The sequence below is a fragment of the Muscardinus avellanarius genome (genome assembly GCF_963383645.1).
Source record: "Muscardinus avellanarius genome assembly, chromosome: 5".
Lineage (NCBI taxonomy): Eukaryota > Metazoa > Chordata > Mammalia > Rodentia > Gliridae > Muscardinus > Muscardinus avellanarius.
This window is the reverse complement of record NC_137790.1, coordinates 5,426,717-5,447,117: the sequence shown is the minus strand read 5'-3', so window position 1 is coordinate 5,447,117 and position 20,401 is coordinate 5,426,717. Positions and strand designations below refer to the sequence as shown.

At 44.0% G+C, this 20,401-nt stretch overlaps 1 protein-coding gene across 3 annotated transcripts in view; it reads right to left on the bottom strand.

Annotated features, from left to right (window-relative positions):
• The window catches only part of DSCAM (DS cell adhesion molecule), a gene marked incomplete at both ends in the record, with an annotated part of 734,316 nt that overhangs the window by 50,105 nt on the left and 663,810 nt on the right, over positions 1–20,401 (bottom strand). For all 3 annotated transcript variants that reach the window (XM_080695506.1, XM_080695507.1, XM_080695508.1), the window contains 7 exons: positions 2,187–2,363; positions 4,606–4,896; positions 6,655–6,843; positions 9,224–9,322; positions 11,409–11,572; positions 13,066–13,183; positions 16,117–16,270. In XM_080695506.1, the coding sequence (XP_080551632.1) occupies positions 2,187–2,363; positions 4,606–4,896; positions 6,655–6,843; positions 9,224–9,322; positions 11,409–11,572; positions 13,066–13,183; positions 16,117–16,270 (1,192 nt within the window). The remainder of the gene's footprint in view (positions 1–2,186; positions 2,364–4,605; positions 4,897–6,654; positions 6,844–9,223; positions 9,323–11,408; positions 11,573–13,065; positions 13,184–16,116; positions 16,271–20,401) is intronic.

Genomic DNA, 20,401 nt, shown 5'->3' with positions numbered 1-20,401 from the left:
ACTGCTGTAGCTGGGAATACTCTTGGCAAGAAAAAGCAAGCTGGGGTGCTCACCTTATTGGGGAGCAAATGAAGGAGGATCGAGGAAGGAAACATGTCAAAAGATGCTTCGTCCACCTAGGAAGGTATCGCCACCAACCTCACTAACACGAGCAGGGGAGATGCAGAGGAAAGCACACAAGTGCTGCCTCCACGGATGGCTGGACCCCTGCGCATCTCATTATGGTGCAGAATTACAATGCACCAGTTGAAATGTAAAATTAAAAATAAGTCGATTAACGAAGATAAAATAATAGCAGCCAGGAGGGAGAGCGCAGAGTCAGGGAGGGGAGCTTGGCCGAGGGTCCGCTGCTCACATGTTTAACCTTTTTTGCTGCCGAACTCTTGCAGATAAATACAAATCATTAGTAAGACGTTTTTACTGTTGGTTTTAAGAAATGCAGGCAGCTCATAGCTTTCTGAATGCAATTAGTTTGATGTTGATTTCTATAGAAAAGGAGGACAGATGGTCCTGATACCTCAGTGGCAATGCTCCCAAAGTCCAGCCCATTGCATTCTGCTGTCCAAGAGGGTGAGTTAGAATTGTGTCCCTTTTGGTATTTTAATGACAAACGTTCCTAATGGAATTCAACACAGCCCACTTCATTCTGCCTTTCTCAAGCTATTAGGCCACATTATATTTCTATAGTTCTGTCTTTTTTAGCTCTCAGGTACCCTCCTTTCCTTCTCCCCTTGGGATCATTAATCTCTCCCTGTTTTACGCGGATGTAGGGGTTGTTTGAAGTCCTATTTTGGTGTGCATGAGACTTCTTGTTCTTCTATTTGCAGAGGTTTATGGTTCTATCTCCTTCACTATATCTGGAGTCCAGGAAAGTCTTTCTCTTATCTTTTCATATTGCGCAGCTAGCACAGTACTAAGGGTACAGTACCCACGCAAGCCAGGTCTGCAAAACTGAAAGACTGTTGGGGAAGGAGGTTTAGAGAGGACGTTTCAGCGAGCTTGATGGTTCATCGGAATCAGAGGGCTGTGTGGAATTTAAATGGAAGGACTGTTAAAATGTATAGATGGAGTAAAATGCACTTCAAATATTTTACTTTGTTGGCAAAGCAAAAGCAAATTGATCAAGTCGAGTGGGAGAGTCGCTGCAAGAGGACTGATGGGGCCCGGGCACTCGCACCGCCACCTTCTGGGGCTCCGACTGCTGTCCGGCTGAGTAATGGGGCCCGGGCACTCGCACCGCCACCTTCTGGGGCTCCGACTGCTGTCCGGCTGAGTAAATACCTACACAGAGGTTAATGGTGCAGATCTGGGAATCGTAGCTGTGTCTGGGGGAGAGTGATTCAAGAATTGTTTCTGAGGTGTGGCTCTGAAGAGCACATAGGATACTGTATACCATTATTTCACATTGCACTGACATAAAATGCTAATACCTTGTCTATGCACCTTGGCAAATAAAAAAGAGCCTTGGTCAAGTTATCCCGATGGCAGGGGTAGAGAACCCCTCCTACACAGGACTCATTTGAAATAATGCCTCACCCTCAGATTGCAGAGTAAAGCAAGGATGGACCATGGACAGAAAGAAGCTGAGAACGGAGCATCTTCACACAGAACAACCCAGAGCCAGGCGCTACCATAATGGTGCCTGCCAACCCTGGGGCTCGTCTGGCCCGAGATCATTGTCTTCCATTATTTTTTCTTACCAGGAGCCTCTTACTCCAGATTCCAACTCGGATTTCTAATTCAGGAAAGCATGCATTTCTGCCTCCCAACATTTGACCTGTACAATAAACCCTCAATTTCCACTTCCAGGCAATAAAATAATTCTCATTTTCAGAGCAAATCTGATAGCACTTTTCAAAGCAAGCCATAATTGGTGGCTTTGCTGGAACCACTGCAAATTAAAGAGAGCGGGGTTGGGAACTCAAGAGGAATTAATTTTCTTTGGCTGCCTATGGCTAGGATTTAGGGGACTTGTACAAGGTTGGATTTCACTCCATTTCTGATTGTCTGAAATTGGAACATTTTTATTGCTTTCCCCCAGGGCTCTGCAGTCTTGTGGAGGGAGCGTCACAGAATCGGGTGGCTGGGGGATCTGGATTGGAAGGTAACTCATTCTCACTGTCGTTTTCTCTCTGCCTGACCTCTCTCGGGAACCACAAGTGGTGGAGGGAGACGCCTGGACCTACCTCTCAATCTCTTCAGCCTCTGCTCCCGCCGCCTCCTCCGCACAACCAGAAGAAGGACAAACAGCAGCAGGACCCCCACGAGGATGCAGGAGATGGTCACCAGCATCTTGAGCCCTTCGTTGGTCGCCAGTCCTTCCTCGCTTTGGACGACTGACTTAATGAGCGGAGGAATTGTACCTGGAAGCAGAGCCACGATGTTAGATGGCTATTAATGAAGATGGCATGGAGGAAATTTTAAGGATGACAAGTTTAAAAAATCCTGCTGTGTGATTTGAGGGTGTCTGAGCTAGTGGGAGGTCAGAGGTCGTGGGAGGTCAGAGGAAGTGGGAGGTCAGAGGAAGTGGGAGGTCAAAGGTAGTGGGAGGTCAGAGGAAGTGGGAGGTCAGAGGAAGTCTGCCCTGGTCCTTGCTAACCTTATTCCTCACTCCCCTCCCATGGTCCACACTCCCAGCTCTGTAGTATGGCTCTGAAAAGGAATGCGCTTTGCAACCTATTGCAGGGGGCACCTGATACCAGAGTGCTTACTCGGGGCTTACAGAAGCCACGTGCATTTGCCTGGATTTAAGTTTCCTCTTGACTGTCACCAGCAGCAAAGTTGCTAGGGGCTACTTGAAAACTGCACATCAAAGAAGGAACAATATGTCTGAAAATTAACAAGAGCTGGACTGCAGAGAGACTGCACCAGATACACTAGCTTAAAGAAGCTTGAAACCTCTTTTTATTCCATTATTCTCTTGAAAGCTCATTTTATCTGGCTCTTTGCTTGCTTTTCATCACGGGGGAAAGAGCAAATCTACCTTAAAGGCTCCCATTGGGGTATAAGAGCGGCACACAACTTTTCAAAGGAAACCCACGTAGCTTTCTGAAGCTTCCACTCATTGACCAGTCATTGTTAAACTGTGCTGTGAAATTCGGATTATTTAGAATTACATGGTGATGCCAAAATAAAATGGAATCTGAGCTATTTTCAGCTGCCTTTACCCAGAGGCTGAACATGATGGGTGTGAGATCTAAACAGACAGCCCCTTCTTATGGTGCAAGCGTCGTACCATCCTACTTTATGTAAGATATTCTGTTCCACTGTCTTTTCCATGTAAAACAAGGGCCAGAAAGTCAGTCCTTTAGGAAAAGGAATGAAAAAAATATATAATTTCTCCTGGAGCAAAAAATGGTCTTTATTCTGTATTTGGTAAGTAGAGCAGAGATAATTGACGCTCAGCCCTTTTGAATCTCTGAAAAAGCCAAGAAAAAAACATTTTCCCAACTTTGCAGCATGTTTAGATGGAAACTAAAGTTTCTAGATGGTCATAACCCCAGATCAGAGGCATGCAGGGGTGCCCAGGAGACAGGGGCTACACACACAGGACAACATAACAATAAGCGGAACATCTGGCCAAGGGACTGGCTGAAGAGTCAGGTAAAGAAATCTGAAAGGCTAATTGTCAATGTTGGCTTTTCCCCAAAATAAAACAGAAAAATTTCAGGCAGATGTGTCAAAAGAGATACTAAGACTATCTATCCAGGAGGATGCTTCAAAGAAATCTGCCCTCTTATGTATTAGTGCAACACAATCATTTCAGGTTAAATGTAGATCATGGAACATTTTTGTAATTTGGGGTCCTGGGTAAAATAGCACATTACATGTCTTTTTAGAAGGTGCGCATTTAAAATCTGTGACGTTAGCATCCCAGTTTCAAATTCTCTGCATGAGAATCTTTGGGACTAACATTCCCCGGAACTTCTGTTCAGCCTTGCTGACCTGGGCATTGGCTCAGATATCCGTAAATGGCCCTTGATGCTGGGCAAAAGGGTAAGGATTTAACTAATTTGCTTTTGGTCAACAAGACATCAAGAGATGCTTCACCTAGTCTCAGGAAAGTGCATACAAGCTGTGTGTAAGTGTGTTTGCACGCACATGCGTGAATGAGCACCTGCACACTAATGTTCTGCCTCATCACTCTGCTCCCCTCAGTGGCTCCCTGCTTCTACTCAGAGACTTCTCTGACATGGAAAACTGTTTTTGCACATGCAGTTTAAGGACTTAATGAAAACAAAAATAACTTTATTATGTGAACTGAGTTAGGGTAGGGGCAGGGTAGGAAACAACAGATGTACCCTCAGCTCAAGGTCATCAGCAAAGGCTCGGGATCACTAGGTACAAAGTCCTTCATCCCTAAGAGAAGTCACTCCTGCACCAAGACTCCCCAGGAAGACTTGCTTGGTCCCTTTGTTCTGGACACACAGTGTGGCCATGCTGGGTACCAAGGACTAGGTAGCCTCACAGGGAACCAGCTGCACCATCCCAGCCTACGGGCTCTGTGGGCACTGGCAAAGAAGAATATTCAATGAAGAAAGGTTCAGGTCCCATGAATATATCCCCAAGACATGGACAGGAGGGCCACGATGCCATCCAACTTACTGCCATCATAGTTGAGCGTGGCAAAGTTGGCCTGCTTCTCTGCACAGCCGGCGCTGTTACACACCCGCATCTGCAGCTCATACCACGTGGCTTCCTGCAGGTCATATAGAATGTACGACTTGGAGAGAGACGTCCGCTGGGCTGTGGTCCAGACTGTGGTCCCGAAGGGCCTGTACTCTAGCGTGAAGGAGGTGATGGGACAGCCACCGTCGTTCCAGCCAATGAGGTTCAGCCTCACGCGCGTCGTGTTGATACTGGCGAAGAGCTCCTGCTCCTTGGAGAATTGGGGCTCTGCAGGAGAAGCCATGTGGAGGTTAGCTTGGAGATCCGTGGGTGGAGGCCATTTGAGTGTTCACATGCTCTCCCTAGGTCTGTCTTCTATGGCTATCCTAGGAGCTCACCCCAAGTCTACATCTCAGACCACTGTCTACTATTTCATACAGACCGTAGAGACCAACAGGTTTACTTTTACCACAGCATCCTAAGTGTGAGACGGAGCCTGGGAAAACGGAGTGGGAGGCTGTTTGTTTTGTGTATCCTGGGGTTTTCTGAAGAACTTCGCATATGCAGGTTCCTCTAGTGGCTCACACGCTGCAGTGTACCAGGCTGGCCCCTTTCCACACTCATGTGGGTAGACCCAACTCAAGAGAAGATGGAGTTGGGTTTGGGAAATGTCCACAGGCATCGCTCACTCTCCGAACATTTAGGCCCAGAGCTCAGGAACCCAGTAGGTAGATCTGTGCATAAGCCAAGGCCTTATCATCTAGTCCTTACCCCTTGTTATTCAAAATGCAGGCATCAGAGCCAAGTATCACCTCTTGCTCTCTTGCCAGCTGAGCCAGCCCCTGTCAAGACTCAGAGAAACCTGTGAAGACCTCTGTTCCCCTCCTGACTGTGTTCATACTGACTCACATCCCTCCCTCTTTCTGGCATTCAGGGCTGCACATTTCACCTCTGTCATTTTGTCTTTTTGAAGGAACACACTTTAGACAAAACAAAACCTCACACTGAAATGATAACAATTTATCCCAGTCGCCTTCCATTTGAAAAGTAGGGACCCTGTATCCACCCAAAATAATTGAAACCAGGCTACCATAGTAATGCATACACCCCTATGTTTATAGCTCCACAATTCATAACAGCCAAGCTGCGGAACCATCCAAGATGTCCATTAACAGATGAATGGGATTTGTAACGATGGGATATATACACAATGAAATTCTACTCAGCCATAAAGAACAACAAAATTATGTCATTTGCAGGGAAATAGAACTGGAGGATATTATGCTAAGTAAGATTAGTTAGCTGCAAAAAAATGAAATGTTGGATATTTTCCCTTATATGTGGAAGCTAGAGAGAAACTGGGAAATTGGGACACAGGACAGGAGGGACTCCAGACAAGGAGGAGAGACCTGAGTGGAGTGAGGGAGATGGGAGGGGGGAAAGACTGGGATAGGAGAAGACCTCAATGGACATGACACACACACACACAAACTCATCAAAGCCCGTCACTGTGCTGAGCACAGGAAGGTGGGAAGGGAGCGGGGGCGGGGTGGGAACTGGGGGAGGCTCACTGAGTGCTGTGTGCACGCATGCCTCTATCACCCTGAACTACAGCAAGATGTAGGTTACAATGCACCAATAAAAGAAAAAAGAAAAGAAAAGTGGGGATCCTGAGGCAATGTGAAGATGGATAGATGGAGGGTGGGGCGCCTGAGGGAGAAGCTGGCTCTCAAAGGGCTGAGATGGTGGGTGCTGTACTGCATGGCTGCCCCACCTTGGTGCCTCTGCTGGTTCACATGCCCTTGGTTTTTAAGGGACACTATTTTTTAGAACTGCCAATGAGATCCTGAGAACTGGAGAGCCAGAATACTCTAATGATCAGCCTTCTCTCTTATTATACCACCAGGAGACTACAAAGCCCACTTCCGGAACGGCCCAATTCAAACACATAACCAGCACACAGCTACAAGATGAGTCCTTGGATTCCAATGTCCCCACCTGCCGGAGAGCAGAGGACTCAGAGAAGTGTCAAGGAGGCGTGCCTACCTTTTCCCAATGTTTTTGCTTCGATAATTTCACTTATGCGCCCTGGTCCCACTCCGTTTTGGGCAGTCAGAGTGAATTTGTACCAAGTCCCACATTTCAGATTTTCCAGGCGGTAGGAGCGTTCGCTGGGGCTGATGGGAAAGCTCCCCCACTGCTCGCTGTTATCCTCCGAGTACTGCAGGATGTATCCTTCGGGGAGCAAGAAACATTCAAATGAGCATTCTCTGCGCTCCTCCAGGAGCGCACTGATGTTCGCGTTTTGTACAGGTAATGGGAGGAGAGTTCTCACAATCTGAACATTTGGGAAGAAAACATATTAACTCTTCCCAGTTCCAGGAAATCTAACCCACGCTGGGAGGAGTGCTGCCGCTTGGTGATTAGTGAGGTACTTATTCCACGCCAGACATCATTATTCTGGTGGTATTGCCGGATACCATGGGAAAAATAAGATCACTTTCGGGCTCATTCCCTTTTTTCAATTTTTTGAATTTTAAATGACGATAAACTATAGACAACGTGATTTTTCCCATTTTTTTTTTAGGTGTACGAATTCAGTGGCATTTATTTTTGCTTCAATGTTGTGCTGCTATCGCTATTTCTTAAAGGTTTAAAAATGATTTTTATTGGCAAGCCACATGGCCCAGTAGAGAATAAATACTAACTTGCTTAATACCTACCCCCTGGGCCGTGTGCCTGAATCTTGTGCTCACCCCAAACACCTCCCATGGTGGCCACTTATCTTTGATTCCATCTGCCATGGTCATGGTCAGCATCTTCCCTACTCCATCCCCCTTCCCTCCCTCTGGCCCTGTGGAGCCACTGCACCCTCCTTCCTGAGCCTGTCTCTCTCCTCTGGGTGCCTGCTTGGAGCTCCTGCAGCCTCTGCTGGTGTAATACCAGTGCCCTCTGAACCCCACCCTCCTCCTCTGTCCTCTGCCTCCACTGCCTACACATTCTGGGGATTGTGCTTGCCTTCCAGTTCCCACCATCTAAGCCACCTCTACAACCCCATCTGTCCCTAAGTGATGGGCCCTATTCTCAGTGACGCCGGTATCCATGGGCACGGTCACATCTGGCTGTGATGCCTCCAGATGCTGTGGTCTGGGGTACCACCGTATTTCATCACTAGCCCTCTCCTGTCTCCCTCGCTAATACTTCTTACACTATCATCCCTCCTGGTTCTCTCTCAAGCTCATAGAATCAAAGTTGATCTTCATGGAGCCTGGGTCGTTTGAGCCCCGCTTTGGTGCCTCTTCTGTTTTGGATGAGAAGGTTCTCTAAGCACTTATTGCCCCTGGTAGACCTTTTCAGAGAGGAGCCTGGCCTCCCTCGCTCTCCCTCCCTGGCAGCTACGCTCATCTCACCTGTCATTGACGCTGGTGACCTGTGACCCACTTCCCTTCCATCCACCCAGCTTCACTTAAGAAAATTATCACGCTATAATAACCACTCGGCCGCTACAGTCTGTGTTATTCCTCTGCGGTGAGGTCCCGCCCGCTGCCTGGCGGTGACTCTGTTCATCTGCTAAGGATGCCCTGCGCACCGCGCTCAGCAGCTGTTGCAAATCTGTCCCACGCTCTTCAAACCCACGAACCTTCCCTCGCCTCGCCCCGCATCACCCAGCTATTTTTAAAAAGTCACTGCACCTTTTTCCTTCCTACAAAGAAAGAAAAGAATAGAAAGAGAAAAAGGAAGCTCTTCCTTTCCACCAGTGGAATGCCGATAAATGTTTTAACAACTGGCTTTTGAAGAAAAACAGAGAAAATCCCTGACCTATAGCACTGAGATTTCTGAGGTGCAGGGATTTTCCCAGTGGAGCTGCAGTCTGGGAGGAGGAAGCTGGGGGAGATGGACAGCCTGCTCTTCAGAGCCAGGAGCAGCAGCATCCTTCCCTGATCCTGACTTTCCTATTGGCTTGTCCTCCTTCCTCCTCTTTCAGAAGAAAGGGTGTCCTCTACCTTCAGAGCCCAAGTCCCCATCCTCACCTGCTCCGGAGCCATGCAGTGCTCATTCCTGCCCATCTCCGCCTCTTCCTCTGCACTCATTCCCTTTCCTTCCAGATGGATCTCCCAGAATGACGCCCCCACTCCTTCCTCCAGGATAACCTCACGTACACTTTCCTAATCTGTGCCAATTGCAAAGCCCTTGTGTAAACAGGCTGTTGTGCATCTAAACTCTAGACTCTTTGCCTTTTATGACTTTACAAGTCAGAAAAGCAACGTGTGGTTACTTGCAAGGATGATACAAAGTCGACCAAGTGAATGAATACTCAGAATCTCAGGGAGAGATTAACAATTGCCCCTTTCCCATCTTTTCTTTTCTTTTCTTTACTACTATTGTTATTCAAACTAGATACACCATTTTGTGCATGAAATTCCCGGATGAATGGTTTGGGCTTTGACAAATGCTGCTAAATAAGCATATGGTTTCTTGCTTATGTCATGGAAGAAGTAACTATAATGAAGCATTCTGGGGAAAGATAGCACGTAAGAGTTATTTGATGAAGATGTGTCACTGGCCAGCAAAAGTTCAATTACTCCACAACTGCAGATGGTCAGTGTCCTCTCACCTCGGATAGAACTCCCCCCATTGTCTCCAGGAAGCCAGGAAAGGGTGATTGAGGAGGATGTGGTTTTAGATACAGTAAGCCGAGGCTGATCAGGTGGAACTGGAGAGGAAACAGTTTTTAGAAAACAAGAATTAGTTTTTCACATCTTTGATCTTCTGTAACAGTCATTTACCAAATCATTTTGAGCAGCCATTTATTAAATAAGCGTTTTAGGTTGCCAAAATATGCAATTCACTTCTGTCAAAATGTCTATTTCATTGATATCCTGGGCTAAAGAGATAGAGCAGACTGAATCTATTATTTAAAGAAAATCCAACCACATTTCTACTTGGATTTATATCTAACTCATTTCCTCACCATTCCTTGAGCTACTGAGCTGTTCATCACTAATTGAGATCTTTAAACTTCTAAGGATACGTGCATTATTTCAGTTTGAATTTCAGCGAAGAAGTTCAAGTGAAAAGGATAAATGATATTCACTTAGCGCTTCTGCAAAGGAAAAGCCAAGGGGGAGGGAGGGGCTAGTTAGGAAGAAAATGTCCACTTTTTGAACCATTCCTCCACGATGCAAAACACGCATGTATGCGCACGTGTGTGCATGCATGCGCGAGCGCACACACACACACACATACACACACACAGTCAGCTCCGAGAATCAAAGATGTGGTTTGAATTGCAGTACATAATCTGATCATTCACAGTTGGCTTGAAGGACACATACGTGTGTGTATGCATGCGTGTGTGCGTGCGTGCGTGTGTGTGTTACTGGGGATTGAATCCAGGGGCATATTATTTATGAGCTACATCCAGTCTGATTTTTTTATTATTATTTTGAAACAAGTTCTCACTAAGTTGTGAAGGGCCTCGCTAAGTAGTTGAGGATGGCCATGAACCTGTGATTATCCTGTCTCAGTCTTCCAAGTATTGGGATGACAAGCATATGTCACCACACCTGGCGGAAACATACTACTTTTTTTTTTTTTTTTTTGGTGGTACTGTGGTTCCTGGAAGCCCTTCTACCTCTGGGCTACACTCCCAGACCTATTTTATACATTTTTATTTTTGGAAACAGGGTCTCTTAAGCCAGCACGGCTGACTTCGAACCTGTGAGATCCTCCTGTCTCCGCCTCCCAAGCGCGGGGATTACAAGCGTGCGCCACCACGCCCGGCTCGGGAACATACTTCTAAATGAGGAGCCGCAGTGTAATTTTGGACTGGCTCTGGGGACAGAAATACTAAAGAAATTTAGAATCATATTATTCAAAATATATAGCAAGCTTTATACCCATTGTCTTCTTTCTTCCTGGGAGAGAAGATTGATCAGTGGACCCAAAGGCCTGAAAAATTGGTCCATCTCTTTTGATTCATAATAGAGCATTATCTTTTGAAATGCCCCGGGATTCTCCTGACCTCAATTAACTTGAAATTCAAGATCAATTTTGCCGTAATTTAAAAAATGATAGTTCTTCTTTTCTCTTTTGCATCTGCTGAGGATAATATTGATTTCATTTTTATTTGCTGTAATTTGTTAATATGACATCTAAATCTAAAAAAGCATGCACTTTGATTTTCTCTTCCAATAAAATATTACTATATACTTAAATCTGACCAGATCAATAGATGCTTGGAGTTTTTTTTTTTTTGCACACAATTTTAAAATGCTCATCTCTGGAAACGGTGTACATTTTGTGTATAGCAAGAAAAAGTGAGCACTTTGCACTAAATATACAATTGAATACTATACCAATATCTGTAGAATTTCAGTTAGTGTCTGCTGTATGTAAACTGTGTATGAAAATTGACTTAATTAGCAGACATAAAAGGCAACCATTTGCACTTATTTTTCATTTGTGTTTTCTGGGTTGCACACACATAGGTAAACAATGCAATTAGTGGAAGTTATTAAGGAAGAATTTTTCAGATTTGTGCATGTAGAGAAAAAAGAGTGACCAAGCATATTAGAGGCCAAAATATACTGCAGCCCGGTGTCATCTCTGGGATGGTGAATGTGTCTTATTTAAAAAAAAATTTAATTCTATTCTCCAGAATGAACATGTTATTTTATTGGTAATAGGAAAATAGCAATGAGCTCTGTAGAAAGGCTGATCCTCAAATTTATTCAATTTGACTCTTCGCATAGCAAGAAAGCAAAAGATATCATTCAATTCAGTCCCCGGCTTTGTACCTTGTACTTGTAAATTTAAAATGATCTCATCGGATCCCCAGTTGTTATTGGCGATGCAGCTGTAGTGGCCGGAGTCCTCGGCCTTCACTGTGCGGATGATGAAGCTCCCGTTGCTGAAGATGCTCCTGCGTCCGTCAATCGTCACCAGGCTGGGCGTCCCGTTACTGCCTCACAGGAAGAAAAACGCACAGATTAAAGAAATTACAATCCACATTAGCTGAGGTTGGGGAGAAGCATTAAGACTTCTTCTGAAGCAAACAGTAACATTTGCAAGCTTGGTATTTCTCACACACACAAAAATAAACTATAATTATATTATGATTAAAACTACCCCCTAGTGGAGTATCTTTTTTTCTTCTTCTTTATAAAAATGGTTACATTGAAGGTTAGATTTGTATCAGGGAACTGATTTTTTTTTTGTGGTGCTAAAGATTAAACTCAGAGGCATTCTACCTCTAAACTAGACCCCCAGCCCTCTTTTAATTTTATTTTGAAACAGTCTTGTTAAATTGCTGTGGCTAACCTCAAACCTGCAATCCACCAGTCTCAGCCACCCAAGCGCTGGGATTACAGGCGTGCCCTATCATGCCTGGCTGATTCTTGAATGTGGCTCCTCACATCTTGGGTAACTGTCCTGTGGAGTCTCTTATTTTCTCTACCATGTAAGTTTGGTGAGCTTCCTCTTCATAGAAATTCTGGGAATCCCCTCTGTGGGCAGATATGCCAACCTCACCAAATCATGTAGGAGGGCTACAACTTGAAACCTCTTACAGGTTTACTTAAACTCACAATTCATACTGAACTGGCATCAGTAATAAAATGTGGCATCCCAAGAGGGCAGTGAATGAGCCTGGGCCAGAGGATCCCCTGCCATTACAACCGTGGCTCACTGCAGACTGTCCTGTTGTCTGGGGTCATCCCCATGACTGGCAGAATGCCAACTTGATTCTGAGAGCTTATGAATTTCCTTTGGATTAACTGACTTCAAATGCAATGAGAAAAGTGGTCCCTGGATCCAGCTCATTATTTCAATAGTTTATGTCTTTTAAGAGCTTTTTGTTTGATTATGGGCACTTTTCTGAGTGCATTATATAAGTGAATCCCAAGCCTTTTATTTATATCCTAATTTCTTCCTCGGAATACAGATAAAGCATTTTAAAAATCTCGCTTTCTCCCTTCTATCATGACTGCTATTGTTTTAATTATTGAGTATAAAAAGAACATTTCGTATTAGCAAATTTCTAATGCATTTCAATCCTTAAAGTTATTTCTTAGAGCAGGTGAGTTAGGATTAAATAATCCCTTAGCTCTGAAAAGGGAGAGATAGATGTTATGGCTCATGAGAACTTGTCTCAGTTAGACAACTTACCTGATGAGGTAGTGTAAACTTCTACCACGAGCATTGGGTTGATTAGAATATTTTCCTTACAAGCATTGTCCTGACTTTCAAATCTCTAGATTTATAGGAGTCAGACGCAGTAGATCCAACCCATCCTGTGCTAAGGCTGAGATTCCAGCCCTCCTTTCAGAAGAGCTGGTAAGTTTGTTAAGCATCCATCAATAAACATGGATGCAACATTAGAAGCCTCCTAGACTTGTTGTGAGTTTGTGAGATGTATTAGGGCTCAAGAAACGCATACATTGGGTTACTGGTTACCTGTCTTTCATCCACTTCACTGCAGGAGAAGGGTCCCCAACAGCTTTGCAAGGCAAGACGATGTCTTTCATCCATGGAGTGGTCACTGTACCACTGAATGTTAGGATTCTCGCGGGAGCTAGAAAAGCAGAAGAGTAGAAGCTTTGTGACCCCACACACTCACCCATCAACATACAGCCCTGGCGACCTTCCCAGAGAGAGCACCCCCAAAATGGCAAAGCAGCCCAGGGAACACTCCAACTCTCAACACTATAATCAGGTACCAGTATCATGAGAGATTTTTATTATAAGAATTTACAAATAGCTGAAAATCTCCCCTGTAGCGTGTTATTTTTTTCCATTGACTGAGCATGAAGAGTCCAAATCAAATATTCAGAATTTCATAAGCCAAGAAACTCTAAGCTGTGTTTTCTATGAGCCCAATTATTTTTCAAAGTATTTTATAAAGCAATTCATCTCAACATTAAAACATACTTTTAATATGTTAGAAGATAAAGCACAATAATAGGAAGGAGATAACTTGAACAACTACTATTTGCCAATTCTGTGGTGCTTTCCTGACTTTACTATATAAACATGGGCAGCGGACCCATTCTAGAAAATGAGTCCTTTCAAAGTAGCCTCCCTTGAATCACCACCATCTGCTTAGGACAGGGGTTCAGACACCCAGGCAGGAGCTTCTTCCAGGGGATCTGCACTGGTGCACCCCAAGAAGACAGACCCTAGAAGCCCAGGTGAACCACTTGGAAAGGGACCTCCTAAAGATCAGAGTAGCTGAGAGCAAAGTTCCCTAGTGGCTGGCACCTCCTCTAATCTCACATAGCCTGCAGAGATACCCTCACATAAGTCTTTAAGAGGAAAACTATCTTCCTATCACCTTTGCCATCCCTGCTTTCTGGGCATGGACCCAGAGCCAGAGGCCACTCTCCTCCTTAGCCAACATACGCAGGCATGCCATGTGGGTTGGGAACACAGAGATGGGAAGGACAGGAGCTCCCCCCAGGAGTTCAGCAAAGCTAGATAGATGGGAGACACAGGTAGCCGGTAGCCCCAAGCTGATTCTGTACCCATAAATATGGCACCAGTGTTGGGATCCCTGAACCATACTGGGCTTGAGTGTTTGTGCTGGCAAAAGGGTGAAGGTACCCCAGGAAAGGTGGGGTAAAGGAGTCCCAGAAAAGCCCTGGTATCCTACTTAAGGCAAGGTCCCCTGAAACAAATCATAATGGAGTCATCCTAGTGTAGAGTGGAAACTTTGGTCACTAGGATCTATCAGCCTCACTCTTAGTGCTGTTCTGAGCACCGTGGGCAAGAGCAGAGAGAAAGCAAATATTGGGGGGCTTAGAGCCTGGGCCTGCTTTGTACACAGGTAACTGTGTAGCTAACACAGGTCACCTGTTGGAAGAAATGTCTCTCCATTGACGTAGAATATTCTAAGATAAGGACCACTTTATCAAGCATTAATATTGCTGATTTTACATCCTGATAACAAAAAGAGTCTGGTTGGGTAGCATTGGATTTCTGGCATTAGTGACTCTCAGAATTTTTACACACACACACACACACACACACACACACACACACACACACACACCTATTCTTTAAACCTCACAATGTCTCCTCATTTCAATTTGATTAAAATTCCAAATCTCTAACATCCTAAAGGCCCACGCCCGGGCTCCTTGAGCACGACCGTCTCCTCCCAGCTCAGGGAATCCTGTACCTCAGACGTCAAGTGTGCAGATCTCCTGAGAGGCAGCCTCGGCTTTATGACTCTTCTTTTTCTCTGTGGAGTGCGCTTTCCTTCTTCCATGTAACCACACCTACTCACCCCTGGGTGGCCGAGTCTAACCACCATCTTTGCCCACTCAGGGCGGTCTTCTCATCGTGCTTTTATAACTCCCTCGCCCTCTGGATACTCAGACTCAGCCTGACTTTATTTTCTCTCCTTGTTTTGGAAGTGGGTTGGGTACATGCCTTCCTGCTGTGCAAGGAGATATGGATGGAGTCGTGTCCATCCCACATGGCCCTCCATGCTCTCTCCTCCTGTCTATGTGGCTGGAATCGAAGGACTCCAAGATTCTGGGCCGAGGGCACAAAAGGCCCGGATCCCTGAATCACCGTGCTGAAAGCCACCCAGGAGAGTCACTTAACAAAAGCATCCATGTTGGCCCCTGCTGCTATACACAGCCACTGAGGTTTACGGGAGATGTGCTACAGCAGTCAGGCTCCTGGACTAAGTCCTCTGAGTCCCCAGAATAATGCCCAATATTCAAGAGGCACTCAAAATATAACAAACCACTGGATACCATTTAATCACTCCAGGCAAGACCTATTCCTATAGAAGTGGTTTATTTTGAATTGTGCTCTTAAGAATTAGTTGCTTCCTGTTGCATTATCCAGGCATTCCTGGATGTGTCTGTAGATAGAACTTTGAAAGCTCAAGAAAGATAAAGCTACTACGCATCACAATTCTTTTGCTGCGTTCCTTCTGTATCTCTCAGGCAATCCTATGTCCAACAGAGGCTTATGCATACGTCTAACGTACTCACGTCCAGCATAAAGACACTTGAGAACTCTAGGCTTCCATTGTTTCGTAAGGTCTTTGTTTACAGCATGGCACCAACAGATGAATAGCTAATGATTTCCTTACACTTGTAAAGTTTCAAGTTCCATACACCAAAAAATTAACATGTTTCTCGAAGAAGTATGGCATCTGATTTTGATGAATGGAGAGCTTCCTTTGGAAAATGCTACACAGTGATTTTCACCTACTCCAAGGGTTGGGGTGGGGCTCCTTTGCCTAATTTTTCCAAGGACACTTTCCCTTGTAAGCCACTCACCAGTAGCATTGTGTTCAGCTCTCAGGGGCGCCCCTTTTCTGATCAGCACACAAGCCCAGGGCCAGCCAACAGTGGCCCTGTTTCTCAGGCTGAAATGTGATGTTCTGGTTTACTTGATTTCCCGGGCATTGTGAGCTATATTTCAACCAGAACAAACGCTTCGGCGAGCAGATCTACTATGGGAAGGGAGCATTAGGATGGCGATTACCTTTGGCTAGGGGCTCCACCGTGATGGTTTCACTGCTGTTGCCTCTGCCAGCTGAAGTCACAGCCACCACCCACACGCTGTACTGACGGTTCCGACTCAGGTTGGGAATTCTGTAGGAAAATGAGTCAGGGGAGGCTTCAAACTCGCTGATGACCTGTTGAGAGGAGACATGAATGTTCCCACATTCAAAGAAGCCAATGGCACCAGTGGATTTCCTGAAAGCATGCTTATTAATAGATTGCCTGTCATAACAAACGTAAGCCACCGCTAACCAAACTTTCCTAGGCTAGATTCCCATTATGATATGCAATGAGTAAATATAGATGACCCATAATCTACATCTCTCCCTGCAGCAGATTTGATAGCCACCAGGGAGTAATATAACCCCTTGAATTATGGGCCATAGCAGTTCTGGTTGGGGCCATACGCAAGTAACGAGAGCGAGATTTACTCTCCCACCTGAAGCAGTCAAAGGACACACAGAATACATAGAAGCATCGTTTTAAGGGCGTTGTGCATTGGGTAACGATGACAGCAGTCCCAAAAGACGGGAACAAGCAGGGCAGGCCTTACAATTGCAAATGTTTTAGATTTTTAAGAAGATCTTAGGGGCATGGCACAAGGAGGCGAACCCAGAAGGAGCCCAGCAGCCTCCCCAAGTTGAGAGGGCAGAGCAGAGAGACTGTGGGGGAGGCGGACAAGAGGTCACAGGACAGTGTGCTGGAAATGAGAGGGTTATACAGAGAACGGACTCCATAGGGTCCTGCCTGGGGATTCAGCTGAGCAGACCCTGGACGCATGTAAGGAAACTACCCAGGGGTAGGGAAAGGAGGACCTGGGAGAACCGGAGGTCCTGATGCTCAGCACTCACCTGGGACTGGGAATAGAGGCTGTTCTCAGCAGGGAGATTGAACAACAGTGGGGTTTATAGAGCAGTGGGTACCAGACACAAAGGCCTCATCTCAGCTGTGAGGGATGCTGAGCCCAGAGTTGAACACCCCTCTAGTGCTACCTAATGAGTCTTAAAAGCAAGATTCAGCAAGATCAAAGTGTTACTATTAATTGCATCCCAGAGTGAAGGTCAAGAATATTTATAAGAATTAAAAAAAATAGTACCAAGAAGGTAAAGTTCACAGCATTTGACATCCAGTGAAAAGTTTCCAGATATGAACAATTTGAATTACATGTCCATAATGGCGTATCATTCAACCTTGGAAAGGAGCGAAGTACTGATACACCCTACAATATGGCTAAATCTCAAAAACACGATGCAAAGTGAAAGGATACAATCACAAAATAGCACAAATGTATAATATCTGTTACAGAAATGTTCAGAATAGATGCATGCACATAAAGAAAGATAAAGTAAGGGTTGTCAGGGGAAGGGGAAGGGAGCAAAGGCAATGACTGCTAACAGGTAAGATTTTTTGGGGGGTGATGAAAATATTCTAAATTTAGCCGGGTGTGGTGGCACACACTTGTAATCCCAGCATTCGGGAGGCTGCGACTGGAGGATCATAGTTCACGAATAACCTCAGCTGCTTAGTGAGGCCCTCTGTGACTCAGTGAGACCTGGTTTCAAAATAAAGCATAAAAAATAGGGCAGGGGGTGTAGCTCGGAGGTCGAATGCCCCTGGGTTCCATCCCCAGACCCGCAAAAAAAAAAAAAAAGAAAATATTCTAAATTTAGATGGTGGTAAGATTTCAAGATTCTGTGAATATACTAAAAGCCACTGAAATGTATACTTTACAAACAAGAATTTCATGGTATGCAAATTATATCTTAATAAAGCTTTCATAAAACAAATTTTAGGAATGTTCCAAAAAAGGAAAAGATGGATCATAAAGAAGAAACAACTAAATCTGTCAAAAAGAAGAAACAACTAAATCTGTCAAAACTGACTCATAATTAATAGACATATTGATTCATGCATAGGAGAGCAGTAAAGCAGTCATTATGATTATTGTGCAGCTGGAACTGTATTAGGTTCAAAAACCTAAGGAGATACATGAAAGGTATAAAAAGACTCAGGGAAAATTTGCAGTGATATTATAATGTGTGAAATAAAAAGCAACATGGACTATAGAGTTAGCAGATCAGGTCTTGTAGGAAGAAAATATTGCAGATATATGAATAATTGAAATGTAGAAAGGAGTACAAAAGTTCTTAGAGCATCAGTGAACAGTGGGAGACTGACCAGCAGCACGATATGCCCACAGGCTGGGAGTCACGGAGGGAGGAAGAGACAGAATAGAGAAAACTGTTTGGACAGGTAATGGCTGAAGTTTCCCAAATTTAGTGCAAAACACAAACCCACAGAGCCAAGTATTTCAAGGAACTCCAGCCACAAAAAACACTTGATGAACCTCTCAACACTAGTGATGAAGAGACAGTCTTAAAAACAGCCAGAGAAAAGATGTGCTACACTCAGAGGTGTATAGATAAGGGAAACAGCAGATTTAATTTAAAAATAATTTCATTAAAAAGACAGTGGAACAGCATCTTTCAAGTACCAAGAGAAAAAAATCAAACTGAATTATATGTTAATAAATATTTCAAAATGAAAGAGAAATAAAAATGTTTTCAGATATATAAAAAGCTGAAAACCCACAGCAAACTCACACTATTAGAAATATTGAAGGAAATTCTTTATGCAGAAAAAAGTTACAAAAGAGAAATATGAATATATGCAAAGAAATGCAAATATATGAAATAATAAAAACATGTGCAACCAGGAATGGCAAGTACATAGGGAAATATATAAGATATATCTTAGTAGAAGAAAATTAATAATCAAAAGTTAATAACCACATAGTATGAATTTATAACACATATAAAAATAAAACACATGACAACAGTCCAAAGGTTCAGAAGGAAGAAGTAGAAGCAGAGCATGAAAAGGCAGATTACGCCGTATATGCTATCACTTGACAGGAGATTGTGACCCTGCGCTTGGTGAGCCACGCCTGTAATTTCAGTCCTTGGGAGGCTAAGACAGGAGGATTGACGGCTTGAGGCCCTTAACAACTTACATCCTCAGCAACTTAGTGAAGCCTTCTTCCAAAATAAAAATATAAGAAGTGCTATGTATAGCTCTTTTATTCTTTTATTCTTTTATTCTTTTATTCTATTCTAAGTGTAGAATAGAACACCTGCGGATTTAATCTCCAAAAAGAGGAAAAATGAATGAAGGAAGAAAGGGAGAAGGGAGGAAGGAAGGATGAAGAAAGACTAAGATAAATTAGGAGTGGATCCTATTATTCCTAAAGAAATCACAAATAAAAAATATCTAGTAAAGGAAAGGTAATGAAGCAACTAAAGAAATAATATGGAATTATTTAAAACACAATCCAGAGGCAGAAAGAGTGAAAATGGGAATAAGGCCCAACCCTACAATTGCAGGACAGAGTTACACCCAGCCATTTAAAGGTTTTCAGTAAGCTTAAGTCTAATGCCCTGATCAAAAGCAAAGACTGTCAAGCTGAGCACCACAGCGGTACCCAACGATGTGGGGCAGAGAAGACAAGTGCTTCAAATATAACAGCACAAGTAGGCTAAAAATAAAAGGTCGAGGGAGAAATACACGAGAACACTAAAATGAAATAAAACCAGAGCAGCTTTATTAATATCTGACAAAACAGATTTAAGAGTAAAGAGTATCAACATGGCTAAATCAACAACAGATACATTGCTTACATAGCCATGTTTGCTTCATTATTAATGCCGAACTAAAGAAAAATGTCCATTTATGGAAAGTTGCTCCAGTGTAAGTAGCATTACTCAATAAAAGAGGATGGAAGATAAGGATCTAGCTGTTCAGTAGCTCCTGATAATTACTTGGGAAAGTCATCTGCATTGATATTTTCATTCTTTGATACCACTGTATATGCCCTTAAGGTGTGCCATAATTAGGCACCATTTTCTTTGTTTCAGTAGAAAGTCAACCAAGAAGTCACCAACTGGATAATTTTAATAGTTGAAGAGTTTGTTCATTTCCTTTGGAATGTATGTAGCTGGGTATTAAATGTGATTTTTTCTGTAAAAAAGTTTTGGTAGAGGCCTTAAAGGTGAGAATACTTCCAAAGATCTCAGGACCTTCCTTCTCATATAAAATGAGAGGCCACCTACGCAGGACTTCCTGGTTCTAAAGTTTTCTAATTGTTTAACTCTGGGCTGCAAAAAAGCCCAAGGCAGGAATTAGGAGTTTCAGATAAGAGAACTTTTTATTGAGAAAATTAAGATTTTACAGTTGAGAGATTGTATGCATCCTACCCAGAAGTGGCC